The 25,251-nt window shown below is 39.9% G+C and overlaps 1 protein-coding gene across 1 annotated transcript; it reads left to right on the forward strand.

Moving 5' to 3' along the window:
* The first annotated feature begins 4,721 nt into the window (after positions 1-4,721).
* znf541 (zinc finger protein 541) lies at positions 4,722-25,188 on the forward strand. The gene is made up of 15 exons (XM_082171713.1): positions 4,722-4,827; positions 5,206-5,330; positions 5,481-5,643; positions 7,713-8,399; positions 10,050-10,170; positions 10,255-10,386; positions 10,623-10,815; positions 10,917-10,962; positions 13,470-13,612; positions 14,380-14,483; positions 14,548-14,623; positions 14,891-14,979; positions 22,886-23,002; positions 23,119-23,213; positions 24,496-25,188. Coding segments are annotated over exons 1-14 (2,055 nt in total). The 5' UTR covers positions 4,722-4,825; the 3' UTR covers positions 23,176-23,213; positions 24,496-25,188.
* The last annotated feature ends 63 nt before the right edge of the window (positions 25,189-25,251 follow it).

Here is a 25,251-nt window from a genome sequence, read left to right on the forward strand (position 1 = left end):
ACAAACAGAGTGATGCGTAAAGGAGTGCAGCGAAGCAGTATCAAGAATATCAATATCAAATGTTGGGGGGACAATTTGGCCATTTCTAATTGTTGGGGGATGGACTTGTGTTGTGGCCCCACTGTTTGAAATGTTGACCAGTTTGATTTCAGCATCCTGTTATATAATTCAGAGAGCAGCATTGTTGTGCATTGTGTTGTGCACTGGCCCACAGTGATTTCCTTGGAGGAAAGTGAGAGGAGGAGACGGTTCCGGAAAAGCCTGGAGAGAAACGCCACTTTTCCACCGTCGGGCCAAACCATTGTCTTTGTTTAACCGTTCGATGGTTTCATTTTCCACTGTGGGGATAATAAAGGAGCTCTACGATGTGGAATCATTTCATTATTACGAAATGTAATACAAATGCCTCAGTCGTTGCCTTGGTAACGCAAGAGTTTACAGACGTTATGAGATGTAAATAGCAACCACTTTATGGAAGATGATCAGATATTTCTTTTAATTTGATTCATTTGTGTTTACGCCGCTCAAATGGTTCTCCGCAAGGCCTCCAATCCACCGGTCGGCAGTGGCCTCCGAAGCTTAAAGGGATAGTTCACCTAAAACTTAAAATTCTGTCATCATTTACTCATGTCTTTCTCAACCCATAAGATTTTCGTTCATCTTCGGAACACAAATGAAGATCTTTTTGATGAAATCTGAGAGCTTTCTGTCCCTCCACTGACAGCTATATGCAACAACTTTACGCTTCAAAAAGTTCACAAATAGATCGTAAAACTAATCCATATAAATCGAGCGGTTTAGTCCAAATTTTCTAAAGAGACACAAACATTTATACGATGAACAGATTGAATTTAGGCTTTTATTCACATTTAAACATGGATCATCGAACATTAACAGAAACTCAACCGAACCTGTGTAACATGAGAATGAATCTCATTGGTTCTCACACATCAAGCGAACATGCTTGAGCTTCCGTTTACCACAACTGATGTGTGAGTTGATGCATTTTTATGTTTATGTGAACAAAAGCCTAAATTCAATCTGTTCATCATATAAAGCGATCTTTTGTCTTCAAAATTTTTTTTTACTACACCGCTTGCTTCATATGAATTAGTTTTACGATCTCTTCACAAACTTTTTAAAGCGTCAAAGTGGGAGTTGCGTAGCTGTCAATGGAGGGACAGAAAGCTCTCAGATTTCATCAAAAAGATCTTCATTTGTTTTTAGAAGATGAACGAAATTCTTGCGGGTTTGGAATGAGGGTGAGTAATTGATGACAGAAACTGTCAGGTAAGATTTCTAAACAAATGTCTAAAATATTTTTTTTTTTTTACTTTGTCTCTTACAGTTCCTCCTTGTGCATCGCTGGCTGTGCTCCCTCCTCCATCTGCTGTGGCTGATGTAGCCCTTAAACAGGTGCCAAGGGTCACGGCCTGGAGAAGAAGGAAGAGAGCTGAAGAGGACAAATAGGTCCTGATGCACAACAAAGCCATTGCGCAGATCCAAAATAATATCCCTGCAGATACTGGACAGAGTTTCTTCTAAGGAAAAGGTTTCTGTGCCACTTCAGCTGGAAAGTAAAATGTTGTAAAAAAACAAAAACAAAAAAAACATTACACTACTGGATATTGCCATTAAGAAAATGTTTCTAAAGGGCTGTTTGAGCAGAAGAGGCAACTAATATGAACAGGAAAATGGGAACAGAGCAAACAAAAAACAACACTAAAACTGAACATGCATGTTACATTATGAGGGTGAAACTGTGGAACTTTGTCTGGCAGAGCAACGGGCTCTTGCTCCCAGTAAATAAATGTCTTTATAATGTTGTTGTCTTAAAAGGGACATATCATGAAAATCAGACTTTTAAGTGCTATAATCGGGTCCCCGGTGCATCTACCATCCCAGAAAACGTGAAAAGTGACAACCCAATAACTTTGTTTTGTTAAGCCTTTCTCTGCAAGCATGTCAAAAAATAGGCCGATCAGATTTCGCTCCCCTTCTGATGTAGGAAGGGGATCTTATTATAATATTACCGCCCCTTAATCTGCACGTTTCCACCCACGGCGCCGCCATTTGTTTTTTGCAAGCGACAACGAGAAGGGTATAACTGCAGCCTTCAGATCTCCAAATGGGGGTAGGAGCTCCAAGACAGGGTGTTTCTTCCTCTCATTGGCAGATTGGCAGATAGGCACATGACACATGCGCGATTTTTTCCACCAATCCAGTTCAGCGCAAACTCCGCCCCACAGCCGATTCTACAGTGCTGATTTCCTACACAATGCTATGCCACAACAAATTCTAACACCTAAACCTACCATACACCTGACCCTAACCTTAACCAGTGAACTCCAGTCCGAATGCCACTGGTCATGAGCTCTGTGACAAAAGCCAGAGCCAATGGTTAAAGTCTCTGCGTGTGAAGACCCCGCCCCATTTTGGAGGTTCTGCCCACTTTTCAAGTTCACGCCCCATTTGGGAGATTTCCGCTTGCAGTTATATCTACTTGGAGACAACAGTATAACCAGTTCTAACGCAATGGCAAAAGTTTGAGCAAAGAATGCAAACTGTTGTGTCGTTGGATGCACAGACGAGCACAGAACACTATTTGACCAAAAAATGTCACAGCTGTCTTATAAAGATATCAGGGAACAGTCAAGTTAAACATGACGGTACATGCAAGTCGATGAGATAAATCAGTGTAACTCCACAACAACTACATAAATGCATCCACTAACCATTCAGAAACGTCCAGGTGCGTCTAAAAGATGCAACCTCTTCCTGAGCCTCTCCGGAAGGCTGCACTCGGCTACTGGTTATTTCTGAGATTTTGGATGAGTGAGATTCGCGTGTTTTGTTATTGCCAGAGTTCCCGAAGCTTGCGTAAAGGATCGGCCTTATTCTGAACGAGGGAGGGGAGCAGCAGCTCATTTGCATTTAAAGGGACACACAAAAACGGTTTGTTTTCATTTACACCCAAAAGAGGCAAATTTGACAAGCTAGGTACTGTATAATAAATGATCTGGGGGGGTATTTTGAGCCGAAATTTCAAAGACACATTCTGGGGACACCATAGATTTATATTACATTTTGTGAAAAGGGGCATAATTGAGACATAAAACACAACAGCTGTTTTCTGGATTAGACCTAAAAGACAGATGCCTAAAACTCTGGTGTCAAAGTATTGGTGTGGACAGAAATTAAAACAGCTGATAGGTATGTCACCTTTAAATTATCTTTTGGTTGATTAATTTTGTTATACAGTCTAGTTTCTACTGTTTATACATTTTCTGTTAAAAATATATTTTAATATTTGTATGTAGTCTTTTGTTTACATTTATATATCTTTTACTTTTTATATTTTGTCTACTATTTAATAAATAAAACTGTAAAAACAAACTATTTGACTTAAAGATGTTTTTTTAAGGGTAGAATTGCTAGAAAATGAATTTAACTTACTGCATACCGTTATAATCGAGTTTATCAACAACAACAAAATATAACAATATATAAAAAAAAAAAAATAGGATCAAAATGCTAATGAATAAATATAAAAATATGAGCAATACAAATAAAAGAAATGGGTAAGACAATGTACATGACCTTTATGAGGGCAAATAAATGTTCTAGATAAAGAACAATCATTTAGGGCTGTTTTATGGCCTTTGTGATGGTAAATAATTCTTCTGAAATAAAGAATATTAATTTAGGACTATATGATCTATATTAAAACAAATAAATGTTCCTTAAAGGGATAGTTCACCCAAACATTTAAATTAGCTTGTGATTTAGTCATCCTAGGTGTTTATGACATTCTTCTTTCAGACAAATACAATCGAATCAGAGTTATATTAAAAAATGTCTTGGCTCTTCCAAGCTTTATAATGGCAGCGAATGGCCATTTCTGTTTTGAAGTCCATAAAAGTGCATCTATTCATCCTAAAAGTGCTCCACATGGCTCCGGGGGGTTAATAAAGACCTTCTGAAGCGAAGCGATGTGTTTGTGTAAGAAAATATTCACAAGTTGTTGTATTTATTTGGAAATGGCACAATTATTAGGATGAACTGAATCTGAGAATTGCACGACTAAATTGTAAAGTTACCTTTTCATCTGGCTCTCAGAGAAGCTACTTACCAGACACAAAGTGTCTGCTGATTGACCTTGAACAGCTAAAGCTTGGTCAGGGCAGTCCCCCACCGGCCTCAGTGTGGCCTGGTAGACTTGTAGAATGGCAGCCCAGCAGTTTATTGAAATGCCAGTCTGTCAATCATGGCAGCAACAGTCATGCATGAACAGTCAGCTTAAACATGAAGCAGATATGTAAAAAATAAACAGGAATTTTGATCTCGATCAACTCGATACTGTTATGTACACGTTGTCATGTTTATGACGTTAATAGACGGTAGGCCTATAAATCAACCTGGTGGAAATTAGGTTTGAACAGAATAAATGAATATGAAACAAAACACCCTTAAATTATCCACGTGTCCTAATAGAGACTGCGGATAATAACAAGATAAGATCATAACTGACAGGACTTGAACACATTAATTCACACTAATAACAAATTAGGCCTAGTATCTTGTGTAGGCTACCTTTTTAAAACCGCAATGATCTCATCGCGAATTCGATTCGTGTATTTTCCTATCACGCTCTTGAGTCAGAAATTTATTGAACTATTGAATCGGTTCTTCGAATCGATCGATTGAATCAAAAAGAAACCGCTAAATCGGCTTACCTTGCTGGTGGCTTCGCTCTGTAGTCTGCAAATGATTTTTCCAAATAATCAGCAAACTTTCGACGGGACGCGCAGATAACTTGATAAACATGTAAACACTCATTTATAGCATGCATTTACATCGGATTAAATTCAGTGTGTTTTACATTTAGTGTCATGCTTTTGCACTTGCTAATTTTGCTTTACGTTACGATGTTTAACTGTTAGGTCATTTCAGATTCATTTTTGTTGTGTGTTATATGACTTCAGACTGATAGATACCTACCATCCAGAAATTAATAGTTGTTTAATCTACAATTAATGTCCTTTTAACACATTCACATTTTTGAGGTGATTGCAAATATCTCCAGTTTATTTTTTAGCTTAACGTTAGCCCGCAGCATTGCGCTCGTGAAACGTGATTTTTCGCTTGTTATATATTAAGAAATGTTTCCAAATTACTGAATTTTATTTCTCCACTGTACAACAGGGATCCCACTGAGTTGGTAATGGAGATGGAAAACCCCTCAGACCTGAGTGTCTCCATGCTCTCGCTATCATCAGACCTGCCAATCATAGATCCAGAACTGTGGCTAGACTCCAAGTCTGATTCAAGTAAGAAAAATAGCACGTTTAATCTCTATGCTGTTTCTGTTTTTGTGACTTTCTGGATGTCCAAACCAGAATTTATGCCTTTCTCATTTGATACAGAAAGCAGAAAGACCTCCACATCATGCCCTTTAACCTCTGTCCGTCCTAACACAGAAGATGCCGAGCTGAGATCCAGTGTCTCTGTGAATAAGTGCCGTGTGTGCAGGAAAGAGTTTAAAACCTGCTGTGCACTTAAAACACACCTCTTGATCCACAGACACGAAGGGCCACATATCTGCAGCGTCTGTCAGAGAGCATTTCAAAACTATCATCAGCTGTAAGTAATTATCACATGTGCTGGCATCTCAGTGATTCAGTTATGGCCATTTATTCTCTAGATTAGAGGGTTTCAGACAGGGGTCCAGCAAAGGAGTGCTAGAGGGTTTAGAGATGATTCAACAGTCTAAAAATTCACAAATAAATAAATTAAAATAAGGTTTAAATGAACTAACTAAAGAAACATGATTAAAATAATATAAAAAAGTTTAAAATAATACAAAGTAATTGCAATAATTAAATAATACATTAGTACAGTACTATACAACCCCATGTTACTATTAAGTGAATTACTCATTGTAAAGGATTAAGTGGTTTCGAGTGAGCATATTTATTAATGTATACAGTAATGCCTATCATGCACGTCAGTTTACTACCTTGACAGGATGTTATGATAGACCTTAGCCGAGGCAGAATTTACGTTGTTATTCCAAAACTGCATCGTTCTGGCATTTAAAGATGAAATGGAAATTGTGATAGTCTTTCCTTCCCTATTGTGTCGTATATCCGAGTGAAATAAATGTAGGGTGGGACTTCATTTTGGAATTGATAGGATTTTTGTGGTGACAGGTTGTCAAATTTGTAATCTTTCTCTTTTTGACTGCTGTAATCAATCTCTATATTTTTCCTTCTTTTAGAAAGTCGTGGAAACTCTTAACTCAGATTTTTTTCTTTTGCTATTGGAGCAAACAGGAATACAAACATTTGATTTGCTGTCATCTCCCATTCACCGCTACATAAGTTTACCCAACTATGACGAGTTCTGCTTCTGACAAACCCAGGAATGTGAAAAGGGTCCATAAGGATTTGTTCAGTTTCACTAACCCCACCAAAAAATTTATACATTTTTATTTTGAATAAAAATTTATAATTTTGAAAATTATTATTTTCAATTAAATGTGTTTTTTCCCCCCACAAAATCATGTTTGTTTGTTTTTTGAATTTGAATTCAAATTCAAATTCAAGTGCATCAATGTAGAATACACCACAGAAAACCAAATGCTTGTGTGTCTGCAAGGTATAGTAAAATAGATATACTCGCTTCTTTACTCGTTCACTATTCACTTCATAGCAAATCTCATTGTAAAATAGATGTACAATTCTTCAGTTGCGCAACAACACTGATCCAAAATGCTCTCACGCTAACCAGTGGGCCTGGGCCATCCCTAAAAGTCTTTGGCACGTTAGTATTTTCACCCTCAAAAAATGGTTTTAAGCCAGTTATTTATATATTTTGCTCTAGTGTGTCAGCAGGAAAATAGCCTGTGCTCCACACGAAGATCTAATCTCATCATCAAGTCCATCTGTGATTACATGAAGAAACAGAAAAAACCGAGACAGACTAAATCCAGAAGAACTGTGGCAACGTCTCCAAGATGCTTGAAAAAACCTTCCTGCCAAGCTACAGTACAGTGAAAAGTTTTAGGCACTTGTGTTAAAATGCTGTAAAGTGAGGATGCTTTCAAAAATAATGCCATAAATAGATTTTATTTAACGGTTAACATTAACTAAATCAAATCAATATTTGGTGTGACCACCCTTTTTGTTTAACAGCTTTTGTCCTCAGTATACTTGCACATAGTTTTTCAGGTAGCTTTGTGGGAAGGTTTCTTCGAGCTTCTTGGAAACGTTGCTGCAGTTCTTCTGGATTTAGTCTTTCTCATTTTTTTCTGTTTCTTCATGTAATCACAGATGGATTTAATAATGGTGAGATCAGATCTCCCTGTGGATCATACCGGCTGTTGTCAGACTGCATTTTCTGGATTATTACAATTAATGGCAAAATGAATGTTTGGAAATGTAAACTGATATTTCCTACTGACACACTAGAGCAAAAGATATAAATAACTGACTTAAAACCATTAGCGGGGGGCGAAAATACTAGCGTGCCTAAGACTTTTGCACAGTGCTGTACATTTACTGGATATTTCTTACACTGTCTGAAATAACTGATCCAATTTCATCTCTTACAAAATGAGAGGTTTTACAGTTAGTCAAAGGTAAACGAGTCGAAATTGCAGTGTTCACAAATCCTGTTTCCAGTGTCATTGTCTCCTTATTTCTCCATAGCACTTCCCACACGATGACCCACCACAAGAGGAAGACATATCACTGTACTCAATCTGGCTGCCACAAAACCTACAGTGACAAAAACTCCCTAAAACATCACTGTGCGTCTCGACACAGAGTCCACTTCACATCTCCTTCCTCCACCAGCTACGCTTACAACTATGACCTGCCGGCCTCACCGTGGGAGCCTACGGTTAATCGTGCGGCGCGCGGCCTCTTCAGCCCTCAACCAAAGCCTGTTTTAGCTCCTGTGCTAAAAGAGCCCAGTTATTCTGGAAAACCCAAGCTTGGGTTGGGGTGCTATGCAGAAGACACCCATCGCGCTCAGGTAAAATGCTCAACGCACCAGGAAAGCTGGACTTTAGCGACTGCCAGTGAATCGAATAAGGTTGAAGAAACCGCCAAGATGCTGAACTCCACCCAGTGGACTTTAGGTCTCGACAGGAAGAAGGAAGAAAATCCTGTGGTTTCACAGAGTCCATTTCATGTTCGTGGTTTGGAAACCAATCTTGATTTCCCTGAGTCTTACCCTGAAGAATGGAAAGAGATGCTTTCATTTCAGCCTATCAGAGAGGCAGCGACCTCCAGTGTGGGCTGTCCTACGAGGCCACCAGCTTCAGTCGACCCCAAGAAGCATTGTCCAATCCTGCTGAAACACAGTCTGAAAGACCCCAAACCTCTGAACAAGTTAAAGCGACGCCATTCCTATTCCAGTTCTACTCAACCTGCCTTATTATGCCCTGAACCGAAAAGTGATTTTGATTGTAACATTCCTGATCCTGCACTTCCTTCTCCTCCTCCTCATGCACCATTACCCAACAGCAGGAAGAGGAAGTCCTGCTCTATCTTGTCTGATGTCCCAGCTCCTCCACTGCCCGTTCCTCAGCCCAGTTGTCATAAACGTTCACGACAACACTCTTCCTACCTCGTTTCACCTAGTCAGGTGGCGCTTGCATCCTTCAGCACTTATCTAGGCAACCCATTTTTACAAAAGGTACACAACATTCCACTTTTTTCTATATATGATCCTTTTTTGAAGAAATAATCAATATTTTGCATTTCATTATGCAGGAGTCCATTGGGAAATCAACAGGAGAGGAACCAAGCTCTGGTTGCAGGTTAGAAAATGGAGTGAAAGCAACATTTTTGAGATTTTATGGGTATTTCACCCAACTCTAAAAGCTGTATGAAGTTTATTAGAGATCCATGTTCTAAAAAGGGAGAATTCGCCTAAAATTAAACATAATTCACCTAAAATGAAAATGTTCATGTTCCAAACCTGTATGACTTACTTTCTTCTGTCAAACACATACGTAATAGCAATTTAAACATTAGTCCTTTGCTCACAACTGTCATATGACATATTTTCACCAATTAATTTAATTCCTTTCCAGCCCGATTACAGAGTAAGGATATTTAAAAATGTATTTTAGCCAAATAAAAATTTTATGATTTCAATAATTACCCCTATTAGAGTACAAATGTCTCCAAATTAACCACCAGGGAACAGATCAATATTATCATGCTTAATCTATATCTGAATAGTGCAAATTTAGAAAAATATATATTATTTTATACACTACTGTTCAAAAGGTTGGGGTCAGTAAGGTTTGTAAAATGTTTTTGAAAAATCTCTTACGCTAATTCTGCATTCATTTGATTAAAAATGCTTTAAAAACAGTAATATTGCAAATATTCTTACAATTTAAAGTAACTGTTTTTTGTTCGAATATGTCATTTATTCCTGTGATCAAAGCTGAATTTTCAGCATCATTACTCCAGTCTTCAGTGTCACATGATCCTTCTGAATTCATTCTAGCATGCTGCTGATTTGCTGTTCATGAAACATTTCTGATTATTATCAGATTATTACATATGAAAACGGTTGTGCTGCTTAATGTTTTTGTGGAAAACTTGATATATTTTTTCCAGGATTCTCTGACAAATAAAATATATATACATTCGTGCAATGTGTGTAATAATATATTTATAAATGTGTTTACTGTAACTTTTATAAATTTAATGCAACCATGCTGAATAGAAGTATTCATTTCTAAAAAAAAAACAAAAAAAAACCTTTCACACAAATTATATAGTGCTTTGTCGGTTTTGGAGCTCGACAGCTGCTAGTCTCTAAATGCGTTCATAGAATGGAAAAGAGCAGCATGAACATTTGTTTGTTTTTTGTGAAAGTAATTTTCGGGGAACTATTCTGTTAAATAGTTGCTGACGTTGCATTTTTTGTATATTTTCTAGCAGACCTAACACAGACTTATATTCTGAATCAGAAGGTCTATGATAAAATCACTAAGTTTTACTCTGGTTTGTTTCCTGCAGAACATATAAAAGAACTTCATCTGTACGCAGAGCTCGATCGCAGCCCTCATGTTCTCTAGAAGCTCTTGCCTCTGATGGAACAAAGGAGAAACATAATTCAGAGCCGTCTGCCTCAACGCTGGTGCTCACATTAATTCAAGTATAATCGTGAACTTAAAACATGAAAATCAATACTTACATTAACGTAATTTATCTTCTGTCACAGGATGAAGGACAGAAGGGGAATTCAGGACAAAAGCAAAAGTCCAAATGGGCAAACCTGTCCCCACTGCTCATGCCTGTGTCTGTCCCAGTCTCTGTCACACACGTTTTAGACCCCCAAGCTTCCACACATCAAGTAATGTTGTAGTAGATCACAACATAATAACAATAAACAGTGAATATCCTAAGTTGGCTTTTTTATCATCGCTCAGGGATAGTTTAAAAGGCGATCATGCACTAACCACTAAATATCTTCCATAGGCTGAGAGGTCACAAACTCGTAAAGGTGCATCTAAGAGGTCTCGTTGTCTTGACCCTTTAAAGCACCTGATCATCCCCAGTCCACCTCTGCTTCGCTCATCTTCACCACAGTGGGCCCATGATCAGGAAACCCAGGGTTTGCAGAGATGCCTTGGTTATCCCAGCCAGCTGCGCTCGCCAACCTATCTGGCAGACCACATGCTGAGCCCTCGGTTTCATCCCTACACCCCTCAGCCCATGCTGAGCCCTCTCCGTCCTGGGACAGGTCTCTACTCTAAAAGCCTGCCGCCACCCAGCACCCTCGGTGAGCACTAAACCCATGATTTCAGCTTTAGTTAGATTTTCTGAGAGAACCCTTTTTTTTTTTACTTCTTGCTAAATAATTTTAACTTTGAAACCCTACAGATGGCATCCCCTTCCCGACTGACAACACAGTCGTCAACATAAGGCCGTGAGTCACTCTACAAAAGACCTATTATGCTTTTTTTATATTTTCAACTTTCTTAATGTTGCTGTTTGAGCATGAAAACTGTCTGCAAAGTCACAAAGCTCAAAGTCACTCCAAAGGGATTGTCTATATCAATGCGCCCTGTTTCTGAACTCCCTGAAACATCTTGAGTTTTCTTCAGGGAACGTATGTTACAGTAATCCTCATTTAAATAATTCCCGCCCAATGCATATGCAATATAAAGGGAGCGAGGTTAGTAGTGTGTTGTGTTGTTGCCATTCCCAAGAGACACTGTTATTTCCACCCCGGATCATGTTTAAAGTGGTTGACCAATCACAACACACTGATCCAGCCGACCAATCAGTGCACATTGCACTTTTTGGAAGGAGGGGCTTCATAGAGATATATATATATTAAAACATTCAAGCATTAAAACCTATTTTAGTAGACAGCAAAAGCAAAATAAAGACTTTGTAAAATGGTATAATAGGTCCTCTGTAAATTCATTTATATTAAATTATTCAAGTTTTTAGTTAGATTTGTACGATTATGATCTTTTTATTAATTAATTATTTATTATATTATCTCAGGTTCCTAGAAAAGTTTTTTGTGGCAACAAATTATTATTGCAAAATATTACTTTTCATAATATAATACCAGCCAACAGTTTGGGTACACTTGACTGAATGATCCTAAAGATCTTTTGATCTAAAGGCTTTTGTTTGAATTCACCTTTGTTACTTGTATGGATCAGTATATACACACACATAGGAACATGTGTTCCACTGCTTCTCAATGTATATGAAAACAAAATATTGCACGTAATATCTAGTTATACAATCTGAGGTTGCATGATAATTTGCTCTGTCTTTTAAAAAAAAAGATAGTAGTGATATGCCATTCAGTTTCTAGAGAAAGCTGGATAATGTGATGTTTTTCAGACAAAACTTCTTAGTGTAGCACTATTGAGTCGTATGAAATAAAATCAAATGTGAAAAATAGGATGTGCAAAAGTTTGGCCACCCTTTCAATTGTGTTGATTTGAATCCCTGTAGTCACTAAATGCTGATTGATTGCAACACATAATTCATTTAATTGGCTCAATGAACAGTAGACTGAAAACACAGGTGCAACCAATCATGAAAAAGGACATTCAAGGTAGCTAATTGCTAGATATGTTTCTCTTTGATTCTCTACTGGAAAGTAGCAACATGGGAACCTCAAAAGAACTCTCTAATGACTTAAAAACTAGGATAATTCATCAATATGAATTAGGAGAAGGGTACAAAAAGTCATTCAGTCTCTACAGTCAGAAATATAGTTAGAAAATGGAGGGCCACAGGAACAGTCCTTGTGAAGGAAAGATGTGGTAGGCCAAGAAAAATATCTGAAAGGCAAAGGTGAAGAATGGTTAGAATGGTCACAGACAAACCACAGACCACCTCCATGGAGCTCCAAGAACATCTTGCTGCTGATGGTGTCATTGTACATTGTTCCACTGTCCAGCGCACTTTCTCAAGGAACAGCTCAATGGAAGCCTTTTCTGCGTACTGCCAACAAGCAGAGTCGTTTGAGGTATGCAAAGGCTCATCTGGACAAGCCAGAAATATTTTGGAATAATGTGCTGTGGACAGATGAAACTAAAATACAGTTATTTGGTCACAACCAGAAGCGCTTTGTTTGGTGGAAAAAGAACACAGCGTTCCAGGAGAAGAACCTGCTCCCTACTGTAAACTTTGGTGGAGGGTCCATCATGCTATGGGGCTCTGTGGCAACCACAGGTACTGGAAACCTTGTCAAAGTTAAGGATTGCATCAGATTCTTAAGAACAATGTTCAAGAATCAGTCAAGAAGTTGAAGTTACGCAGAGGTTGGTTGTTTCAGCAGGACAATGATCCAAAGCATTGTTCCAAATCTACCAAGGAATTCATGCACAGACACAGATACAATGTTCTAGAATGGCCATCACAGTCCCCAGACTTGAACATCATCGAATATCTATGGAATGATTTGAAGTGGGCTGTCCACACTCGGAAACCATCAAACCTGACTGAACTGGAGACATTTTGCAAGGAAGAGTGGTCCAAAATTCCTGCAGCCAGAATTCAGGGACTTATCAGTGGCTATAAGAAGCGACTACAGGCTGTTATTTCAGCAAAAAGAGGCTCTACTAAACATTTTTGGACCTGTCTGTTTTTGTTAATACTCACATTTTGTTGTTTCTGTTGATTCCATAAATGTTACTTCAGAACTGAAATCTCACTGTTTCCAAAAGGTTTAAATTATATCCAAATGAAGTTGCTGCTTTGAAAGGCCAGCAGATTATGAACTGAAATTTTTATAATTATCAGGGATGCCCAAACTTTTGCATAAAACTGTATATAAAGTTTTTTACAAAAAGGATTGGAATTAATTGCCTAATTACAGAGGAAGATTCTACAGTCTTATTTACACGACTGTCCATTTCCTTTCTATGTTAATGGCAGTAACGTTTGTCCCGTCTCCTTTAGGAGGATTAACGTGGGTTCGCGTTTTCAAGCAGAGATCCCCCCAGTGCGTGACACGCTCTACATACTTTATGAAGAACACCCTGCTCAGCTCGTCTGGACTCCTTGGAAAGACCTCTCTACCAACACAGAGACACAGCAAAGGGGTAAACACACCTTTATCTGGGTCTGTCCAAAACAAGTTTTTTTCTTAAAGTCAAATGAGATAATATTTTTTAGTTGTCATGGGATACACATTTTGAGTACAACATTTTTTTTTTTAAATCCTTCTCTATATTAAATCATGAACAATTGAAAAAAAGTCTCGAGGCCTTTCAATATTGTTGTGGATAATGGGGCCCAAAAGGTTGACTTGAGAACCACATGTTTAGACACTGGGGGCCTCATTTATAAAACGTGCATACGCACAGATTTAATCTTAAAGTGTGCATACATTAAAATCCACGCTAACGTTCATATTTATAAAAACTGCCTTTTTGACGTTTTCATTGTGGCAAAGAGTGATTTGGAAATGTATGCAATTCTGGTTGCTCGCAATTCTCAAGTAAATGATTTGGATGCTGACTGGCACTCTTTTATATGTTAATGACATTAGGCGTTTACAAAGCGGAGATCTGAAACCATTTAGCTGCGCACAATTTCAAGATCGTTTGCAATTTATAAATATCACTTCTGGAAGAGAGACACACGTTTTTTTTGTGCATACGTTCCTTCTCGGAATCACGCGTACGCACATTTGAGAAATGATTGTAAGATCAGATGTAGGACGGTTTCTGTGCAAAACTTTGTAAATGAGGCCCAACATGTAACCATGTTTTTCCAAAATTATTATTGAACCTTGTAAAATGTTATTTTTTTTCTTTTAGCATGTGCAAAAGGTTAAAACTGATCACGCGTCCTTTTTGTGCTTCAGTCACAGAGCTTATAGACATGTGTTGTTCGAGTGTGCTACCAGGAGGAGGCACCAACATCGAACTCGCTCTCCACTGCCTTCATGATGTACAAGGAAACATAATGGTGAGCTTATTCATCACACTGAGAGTTTTATTTACAGATGTTTAATACGTTATTCAACTTTCAGGCAGCACTGGATTTACTGCTAATGAGAGGAGATTATCGGACCTCCTGGCATCCTCTGAATGATTACCACTACACAGGTACAAGCTCTTAATACACAAATACATCATGGGTGTCCAGTCCAGTTCCTGCAGGGACACCTTCTAGCAGAGTTTCACTCCAACCCTAATTAAACACACATGAAACAACTAATCAAGGTCATCAGGATTGCCAGAAACTTCCAGGCAGGCGTGTTGTAGTTAAACTCTGTAGGGAAATGGTTCTCCAGGAGCAGAACTGGACTCCCATGAAATACATAAAACTCATAAGTCCTTCATAAACTTGATGTCACTCATTTTAATTGGCAGGGTCAGACCAGTGGACTGCTCAAGAGATGAAAGTGTTCAAGAAAGCTCTGGTTGACCATGACAAGGACTTTCAACAGATTCATAATGTGGTATGAAATTTAGAGTTCAGAAAAGAAGTCATTCCTGAATTAGTGCAAGATCCCACCCTGTATCTCTGTGATATTCTGGTCTCTACATATAGCCTAAGTTCCTGTTTTACTGCATACTGTCAGGAAATCACAAGTTTAATAGGTTATAAAAGTAATAGCACACCTTTCCTCAAATTTGATGCATCATTCATTTCCGTAATACAAATGATGATGGACGAGTAGCATAATGATACTTGGGGTTTGTTTAAATCCCTTTTGAGTGGTGTAGGAATGAGCCATAAAATCCGGAAACAAGTTAGCATCATCCAAAGTCAGTGCCCCTATTGTGCTCCTAATTTTGTTTTGGAGGTCTCCTACAATAGGTTTATATGCATCTAAGGTCAAAATGATATTTACATTTTCTCACAATATATATTGCACATAACCTCATTTCTCAGAATCTGAAAATAGTTTGTTTGATAATTTCCGTCTCTCTAAACTCTCCTTTCCCTGAGTCTACTCTGCTCTGATTGGTCAGATGGCCCAGTCTGTTGTGATTGGTCTACCGCTTACAGCACGTGTCGGAAACGAAACAACCATTACCATTTCTGAATTTCAGCTCCAGAGGCTTCCTCAGCGATTGATACAGTGATACGAAGAGTAATGATGTTGTTGTTTTTTTACGTATAAATTCCAGCACAAGTCAGTTACAACTAGTGTTTGAGGGTCAAAGGAGACTTTGTTTGCAGGCAGCCAATGAAGACCACAGGCTGGCATTGTGCAAATTTGTTAGTTACGTAGGTATGTAACAGGAAGTGAGACTGGAACTTTATTTGTCGTGCACTTTGATCTTTAACACTTTGCTAACCTTTTACATTCACAAACAGTTACTGTATATTACACAATACATGAAAGGTAATTTCCAAAAAAGCATAATAGGGGCACTTTAAATGGCTATGGTTAACACAAGCAAGACAACACAAGCTTCTTTTTTTTATGTAGTTAACAAGTTAATTGAAGTTCGGGAGCAGGACCACGCCTCAACTAATCAGCTCTCTCTCCCCGTCTGTATATATACACTGAACCCACCTTCACCACACCGTTCGTCTCAGTTTTTTCGACATGGATTCCGAGCTGCAGATCAACCCCTCTGACGATTTATTCAGAAACTCTCCTCCGTCACAGAGCGTCAGGTCTTCACAACAATCCCTAGGCAGCCAAAAATCACACCGGCTGCGTTCTGTTGTAGAAATCCCTCAGTCCCGCGGGCATTCACGTCACAGTTCATCATCGCACATTTCTCCAACCCCGACTCGACAGGATCACTCTCCTCAGCAAACGAGAACTACCATCAACGATCGACACAGGCACGAAAGCCGGCGCGATCGCTCTCCTCGTCAACCGCGTCATCATTCAACAAACCGTAGCAATTCTCAGCGCACTCACGGCACGTCTCCCAGACCAGAGAATACCATCAAGAACTGGACTGTGGCTCGCCTTCAGCGTGCTCTTAAGGACAAAGGTATCCACTACAGCCGATCTGACAATAAATCAAGACTATTTCAGCTTTACACAGCATCTACACACACTTCAAATTTAAATTCCGAGCCTCCAACGCTTCCGGCATTGACACGCGATCCTCTCATCGTCACTCATGACGTCACCACACTGCCTCCATAACGGCCTCAGCCAGCAGTGTCCGCGCCACCTAGTGGAGACCAAGTAATACTACCTCCAACATCTGCACCTTCTACCTCAGACTTATCCCAATTCATGACATCTTTCTTTGCTTACTTAAGCTCACAAACAGCTACAAATCCTCACGGACATTCATCCCTCCATCCCATCACCCATTCTTCTACCCTTCCTTCTGGCATTAACAGCCACACGGCCCCTGTTATTTCTGATTCTTCCCTACAAATTAACCCAATTCAAGTCCCTCATGCAGCAAACCCAGGACTTCTACCTCTCAGTGGACCTTTTCAACCCCCTCCTCTTTCTTCCTTTTACGCAACTAATCTACCCCTCCCCCCTCCTCCCCCTCCCCCTCCCCTTTCCCAACACCCTCACATCCTGCCAATAAATACCAGCCCATATACCCTGGCCACAGCTGCACTGCCTCCTCGTCCAGCTTCATCAATCCACCGACCCTCCCCAGTCTCTTCAGCCTTACGTCTTCAGATCTTATCAGGTAACTACACAGATTTAGCCCAGCTCCTCCGTCCATCCCTCATAAATATCAGCCAGCCCAGAGAGCTGCAAACCAGTCAAGGCCTAATGCAGTTCAGCCATCCTTTAAACTCCCGTTCAAAGGACCTCACTCCCACCGAATTTGCTTTAGCTTTCTCGATCTACAGAGATATAATTTGCTCTGTTTATCCCGATCGAAGAACCGAGCTAGACGATTACCTATCAATCATTTTAGACATGGCTGTGCGTTTTGGAGGAACAGGCTTCTACAACTACCACGTTCTTTTTGCCACACAAGTAGCAGGTCGGTTACAGCAGTTCAATTAGGGGATATACTGGGGCACTCTTGATGCAGAACTCTACTGTTGGATCTTCGCAGCACGCACTTCTATGTCCTGTGAACTATGTGGAGCACCATCACATCCAGCCTCAGCTTGCACCATCACACCCTCTCAATCTCAACCCCCCTCACGCAAAACATCCGTATTCAATAGATTATCCACAGCAGCCCCACCTCCTCCTCTAATTCCGAAACCTCTAAACATACAGCCCACAGCCAATGTTCCACTTCCCAAAGGCATTGACAAAAGAGGACGACCGATCCTCTACCAAGGAGGCAGAATGGTATGCAACAACTTCAACCATCTTGGCTGCTCTCTTTCCAACTGTATATTCCTACACACCTGCTCCTTCTGCGGAGGCGCCCACTCAAGAGCCTCTTGCCCCCACAACCCAACTGCTCTACCCGACTGACTATTACAGTATCTCGGCACACCAGTCAAGGTAGAAGCATTAGCTACTGCCTTACTAGACCACCCCGACAGAGAGTTCGTAGATTTCCTTATCAATGGATTTAAAAACGGCTTTCTTCCAGGCATAGAAATAATCCCAGACACTTCTCATCTCTCCCATAACCTCCAGTCTGCCCTCTCCGAACCAGACACTGTTGACACTTTAATAGCTAAAGAAGTCCAAGAGGGATTTATGATAGGCCCATTTAAAGAACCTCCTTTCACTCTTTTTCGCATCAGCCCCATTGGAATCGCCACCAGGAAATACTCCGGGAAGAAGAGATTAATCATCGACCTGTCCTCCCCACACGGCACACACATTCCCAGCATTAATAGCATCATTCCAGCCCCAGACTTCTCCATGAAATACGCTTCCATCGACCAAGCCATCACTCTCATCCGCAAGGCAGGCCACGGAGCATGGCTCTCAAAAGCAGACATCACCAGTGCTTTCAAAGTCTTGCCCATTCACCCAGAATTCTGCCATTTCTTCTGAATATTCTGGAAAGGAGCTTATTATTTTTCAGTGCGCCTCACTTTCGGCTGCAGAAGCAGCCCCAAGATATTAAACTCCCTCTCGGAGGCTTTATGTTGGATTCTCATCAACAACCACAGGCTTCCCTACGTCCTGCACCTCCTCGACGACTTCCTCATCATCACACCTACATCCGCACCTCCACACTCAGGACTTTCCACCCTCGTCAAAGTGTTTTCCGAACTAGGCGTACCCCTTTCAAAAGAAAAGACCTTAGGGCCCTGCACCTCCATCGAGTTTCTAGGCATCACCCTAGACTCCATCTCCTTCCAAGCATCTCTACCTCCTGAGAAAACACAACGCATTTCATTGCTCCTATCAAACTATCTTCTAGCAGACAGGTGCACAAAGCAACAGCTGCTAGCCCTCCTCGGCCACCTTAACTACGCCATCAGAATAATTCCCCAGGGAAAATCTTTCCTTTCCAACCTACTATCAAAAGCAGCATCAATACCCTCTCTACACGACAAAGTAACCTTGGATGAAGCTTGCAAAATGGAAATGCGGCTCTGGCAGAAATTCCTGTCTTCATGGAACGGCATATCCTTCTTTTATAACGACTACGTCACACAGCCAGAAGACATTCAGCTGTACACAGACGCAGCGCCTTCCATAGGATTCGGTGGCTACTACAGCGGCCACTGGTTCGCTTCCGAGTGGCCACCAGAGTTCAGCCATCTAATTCAGCACCCAGACTTTCCCTCATCCGCACTTTACAAGATGTATCCCGTCATTATAGCAGCCCTCCTTTGGGGGCATGAATGGTCCCGACATTCCATACTCATCCACTCAGACAACTCAACGGTAGTTGAAATCATAAATAAAGGCAGATCCAGTTCCCTGGCGATCATGCAATTAGTCCGCAGACTGACACTTATATCGGCGCAACGTCAGTTCATAATCCGAGCAGCACACGTTCCAGGATACCACAATAGCATAGCCGACTCATTGTCTCGTTTCTCTTTTCAGAAGTTCAGAATCTTAGCTCCAGAATCAGACATGCATCCCACGCCAGTTCCACCATTTTCAGCCACCATCTTCAACTAAATCCACAGCTGGAAGAAATTTCACATGCTTCGCGAGAAGCTATTCTCAACGGCCTCGCCCAGAGTACCCTCTCTGCTTACTTGACCGGTTGGAACTGTTTTACAGGGTTCCCGCGGGGTCTTAAAAAGTCTAAAATTCTGAACTTTAAATTTAAGGCCTTAAAAACGGCCAGATTTTCATCCGTGGTCTTAAATTTCATTTAGTCAGGTCTAAAAAAGGTCTCGCCAACAGGCCGTTCACATATTGCATCTTTTGCGCGCTCAAGTTCGTTCAAATGTAGGCGCGCACTCATAATTGAAGCGACGCACTCGTTTTTTTCCAGGCGCAGCGAGATAAAAAAAATCTCAAGTTTCTCAACTCTTCAGAATGCCGCAAACGCACCGCAGGTCATGTGACAAGAACCAACCAATCAGCTTCGCCCCTTTCCGTAACAACATTGAAAGCTCACTCAACTGGAAGGATGCGGGTGCACCCAAACACTACGGGTGTTTTTCTCTTCTCCGTAAATAAATCTTGAAGCCAGAGCTACAGCAAGTGTTTCTCGCCGGTGGAAATCCATTAGCCACTAAAACTTCTTTGTCATTGTGGAGAGCGCAGTGCTTGGTTGCATAGCAACGACAGACGCCACGGGAAAATCCGACCGAATTTTACTATTAATAATAAAAGATAAGCTAAAGTGCATTGTAAATGTCAGTATTTTTTTTTAGAAAAAATGATTTAAAGTCTGAAATATGTGAGGTTTATCTTTTAAAAAAACTTTTTTGTCAACTTTATTTGAACTTGTACATGTTAGTATATAACATGTTGCAAGACACTTTTAAAATCTGGCTATAATTTTTAATGCTATTATTTGAATGTTTATGTAAACAAAAAGTGCATATTGATGCTAATTTTATTTGTTATTTGCTGGTTTTCAACATTGTGTAGTATTAGTACTTTTTGAACAGGATTCTGTGATAACCGTGGTCATTTTTGTCACAATAATCATTGAAATGAAATGTTCATGCCATTTCATCTCTAGTTATGATCAACTATGATCAACTAAAATCAACTAATTATGTGTTTTTTACAGTATAATATGCATAGTACAATTTTCTATAAAAAAAAATTATATATCTGATTCTGACACTCGTTGTTGGGTGTGGAAGGTTACTAATGTGATTGTTTTATCTGTAAATTAATGTTTTTTCAATTACTTAATTCATTGAAATAAAATGAATTCTTTGATTTTTTTTTTTTTTTTTTTGGCAATGTAGGTCTTAACTTTCAAACTTTATGGTCTTAAAATGTCTTAAAAAGGTCTTAAATTTTACTTGCTGAAACCTGCAAGAACCCTGGTTTTAAGGCTTACCACTCCTTTTACCAACTCTCATTTCCTCTAATGAACGTTTGGTCCATCTGCAACTTCGTTACTCATGCCCATTCCTACCAAAATATCAGGGCATCCTCCATTCAGACTTACCTATCCGGAATTAACTTTATCTACAAACTCGCCACCGGCGACCAATGCCAAACCATTTCTCACTCCCACGTATCCATGCTTATCAGAGGTCTACGAAAACAAGAACCAGTCCTCAACATTAAACGCTTACCCTTAACTTCTGACCTCCTGAGCCAATGCATCCACACATTACGTTCCGGCTACTTGAGCCCATCGATCGACCAAACATTAGAATGCATGTTCTTTCTCGCATTCTTCGGCTTCCTGAGATGCTCCGAATTCGCCCCGTCGACTTCAGCCTTCAATCCAGCCATTCATCCCAGCCTCTCAGACATCACCGCTCATACGCCTGATTCTCTGATATATAACCTAAAGAGAAGTAAAACCGACCAATTCGGAGAGTCGTTTCCAATATACATCTTTCGCCTCCACTCCTTCCTCAGTCCTTATGAGCCACTTTCGGAATACGTTTCTTCCAGATACGCCAACCATTCATCTCCTCAAGAACCACTCTTCCTCACGGAAAACAGGAAAATGGCCACGAGATTCTGGTTTAGCAAACACTTCCAAAGTATTCTCAGGATCTCCGGCATATCTCCCGAACATTACTCTATACATTCATTCCGGATCGGAACAGCCACCACGGCCGCCAGCATGGGCATCTCGGACGAGACAATCAGAGTCTTAGGTCGATGGTCATCCGAAGCGTACCGCTTGTAAATCCGCAATAATCTTAACGACCTCCGTCAAGCACAAGCCCGCATTGTCTCATCCAAACCTTTTGGGGGTCTTCAAGTAACTCAGCTTACTGCCTACCGAGACGAAGCCCCCACTCTGAGTCTCCTGGGTCAGACTCCCTGATCAGCCAGACCGAGATCCGTCGTTAACATCTTTCCCCATTTCCTTTCGACCCTTATTCTTTCACAAAGCTAATAGCTAATTCCGTGCAGTTGTGGCGTGGTCCTTGCTAGTGAAATGTAGTTAACAAGTTAATTGAAGTTCGGGAGCAGGACCACGCCTCAACTAATCAGCTCTCTCTCCCCGTCTGTATATATACACTGAACCCACCTTCACCACACCGTTCGTCTCAGTTTTTTTGAACCCCACCCACCCCTACCCTTCCACCTCTAGCTCTCGACCCCACCCACCCTTCCCCTTCCAACTCATCCATCCATCCATCCCTCTTCCCCCCGACCCCACCTGTCTTAAAAGACTGTTGCTAACAAGTGGCTAAATGGGATTATAAAGGTTGTCGGAGGGATTTAACATCATGCCAAACAGGAAAAGTCATCTACTACTCAACTGCTTTTACTACCCTGTGTTTATATTCACACTCTTGTATTTAGGCTTCAAAATTCATAAAAGTTATGCTCATTTGTGAAGATTATCTTGATGAACAAAGCTTGCAAGAATAAAACTTTTGTTGTTCTCAGGGCTTATTTTCTGCAACAATCCAAAAGCGAATGGAAAAATCCCATTGGTTTTTTGTCGAGAGAACCAGGGTGATGCTAACTTCTGAGTTAGCCTAGAAAAATACATCATCCCCGCAGCTCTCTATTGCTTTTAAAGGGATAGTTCATCCCAAAATGAAAACTCTGTCATCATTTACTTGCCCTCAGGATGTTCCAGACCTGAATTAATTTCTTTCTTCTGCTGAACAAAAAGGAAGATATTTTGAAGAATGTCGGTAATTAAACAGTTAATGGGCCTCATTGATTTCCATGGTATTCCATCATTGGCATCCATAAACTGTTTGGTTACAGACTTTCTTCAAAATATCTTCTTTTGTGTTCAGCAGAAGAAAAAAATTCATACAGGTTTGGAAAACTTGAGGGTGAGTAAATGATGATAGAATTTTCATTTTTGGGTGAACTAACCCTTTAATAAATGTCTCAAAATACTAAATTGATGTTTGTTTTTAAGTTGCAGACAAAATCAATAGCTCAGTGTGTAGAGTATTACTATAACATGAAGAAGCTGAAAAAGTTAAAGCAACGTGGTCGAGCCGTCAATAGAAAGGATGGATGTGGAGAGAATGCTGTATGTTTCATTTCAGTACATGAACACATTATTAGTTATTACATCTGCATATACATTAAATATATGAGTGGAAATTTTCTTCATTTACTATTGCCCTCATTACTACTATTTTCTAGAAGGTGTTCAATTGGTTCCAAGTGCACAAACATGAGCAGACAGACGGAGACGCTTGACAGAAGACAACAGCTGCTGAGGGCAAGGTGTGTGCCAGGTTAGAGACACTTCAGCCTACAGCACACTCATGAGTTACATGCCTTCAGGGTTTAATTTTGTGATGTTAAGCTACATATAATACATATATGCCCTATCCTGTCACTCTTAGGGCATTTTCACACCTGGCTCTTATGGAGCGTCAGCTTCGGAACCTGGTGCGTTTTCTCCCTTAGTTCGGTTCGTTTAAGCATATATGAATTGAGCAATCCCACTCGGATCAGCACCAAAACATCATTCAGAGATCGCCTGAACGAGGTGGTCACGATCCGATTGAAAACAAACTCTGGAGCGTAGCATTACTACTTGAGGCGAGAAAACAGTCTGACCCAATAAACCAAGCGGTATCATAATTCATAAAGAGAAATGTGTTATACAAGGAATAATTGATGACGGACCATTGAATTATTAGGAATAATGCACACCAGAGGTGGTAATGCACCGTGACACCTCGGGTGCACAGTATTTTTCAATAATTCAACGGCCCGGAGTCAATTATTCTGCTTATACTACGGTTACCACAACTCAAAACATTGTTCAGATGATGTATTTCAAGACATTTGGCAGGTTTTGTCCTTAAAACATTGTGTGTTGGACTAATTTCTTACGCATCTAATCCCAAAACGTCATTTTAGAGCTAGTTACAGAGGCTTGAGCCATTGATAGCAGACTAATGCAGTTATTAGAGGGAGAGATCAAGCGTGTATGAATTTCCTGAGTCTTTGTGCGTCTCTCAACAGTGTTCGGCAGCTGCAAGACCTTGGAAATAACTGAAATCATTTGGCGAAGTGATATGGAACTGTAATGCTGTCAAGACCTGCCTGGAACTACTTTAGCAGTGCGTTTTCCTGAAAATAATTGCACAGTTACTTAAGAAAATTCGTCAACCAATCAGATTCAAGCATTCAACACCCCGTAGAATAAAAAAAATTCGTCTTAAAATGTATAATTGCTCTTCTCTGTGCATTGCAAAAACGCTGTCCCGACGAAGCCTTGATTCCTGCTCTAACTGCATTATAAACAAATAATATAAAAATTTAATAAATTGTATCTATCAGTTAAGGGTAGTAATGATAGCTACATTCGTATAAATGTTTGCACGTTTCACGACAGCTACAGATAAAGCCACAATAAGCTCCCAGAGCTTGTCAATCCATATATGGATAACGCAGAATCTCTGACCAATAAAAGGACCATTTTACCCACATTTGCATTTAATGAATAAAAATTTGGAAACTTTAAAATGGCACATTAATATTCACTTTACCTTTTAAATCCAACAGAGATGTGAAGAGCCATAGATCCCTCTCAATCAGGATAGATACAAACTCCAGATGACAATGGGTACACATTTCAGAGCTGAAGCCCAAAGTGAACTGAAGTCCGTCCAGTGTTACAGAAGAATCCTGTGTGAAGTGCTGAAGTGTGTTTTATACTACAGTAAATATACAACTCACTGTCCAGAGATAATATGGACCCTGAAATTAGGCATTATTGTTTTCATCAAAAGAGTAGCCAACTAAAGTGAATTTACAACTGTTTATTTGTTCTGTTAAAATTTAGAGAAGTGCACAATGCACAAAAGTTAACAATATTTGACGTTCTTAAAATGTTCCAGACTAGTTACTGTAGTGTGACAGGGTTTCATACAAAAAAAATATTCAACTGTTTGTGACGGTTCTACGTTTGGGATCAATATTTTTTTTCTTAGTTCAAATTTATGTATCAATTCATATTCCTATCACTTTTTTGCAGTAAAATAGTGGTGTATTTAAATGATAGTAATGTGCAACACAACTTTAAAATCCTACCAATTCATTACAAATCTACATAGTTTTACAAGTCAACTGATTTTCCTCTTTCCCATTTGATATCTTCAATCCATGTGACCTATAATAAGGTTATTAAATTGTATTTTTACTATCATATGTCATTAAAAACAGCTGATGATGCCAATGTATAACACGTTTACTGTTTATAAGATTACTATAAGGTGTTTGGTTGTCCGAGTTCTCCTTTATGTGTTGTTCTAATTGAAC

The sequence above is a fragment of the Leuciscus leuciscus genome (assembly GCF_965113295.1).
Source record: "Leuciscus leuciscus genome assembly, chromosome: 5".
In the NCBI taxonomy this organism is placed as follows: Eukaryota; Metazoa; Chordata; class Actinopteri; order Cypriniformes; family Leuciscidae; genus Leuciscus; species Leuciscus leuciscus.

Coding starts and splice junctions, on each gene's coding strand:
- znf541 (XM_082171713.1), top strand. Junction 14,484..14,547: donor ATGTACAAGGAAACATAATG/GTGAGCTTATTC, acceptor TTCAACTTTCAG/GCAGCACTGGATTTACTGCT. Junction 23,003..23,118: donor ATGGATGTGGAGAGAATGCT/GTATGTTTCATT, acceptor ACTATTTTCTAG/AAGGTGTTCAATTGGTTCCA.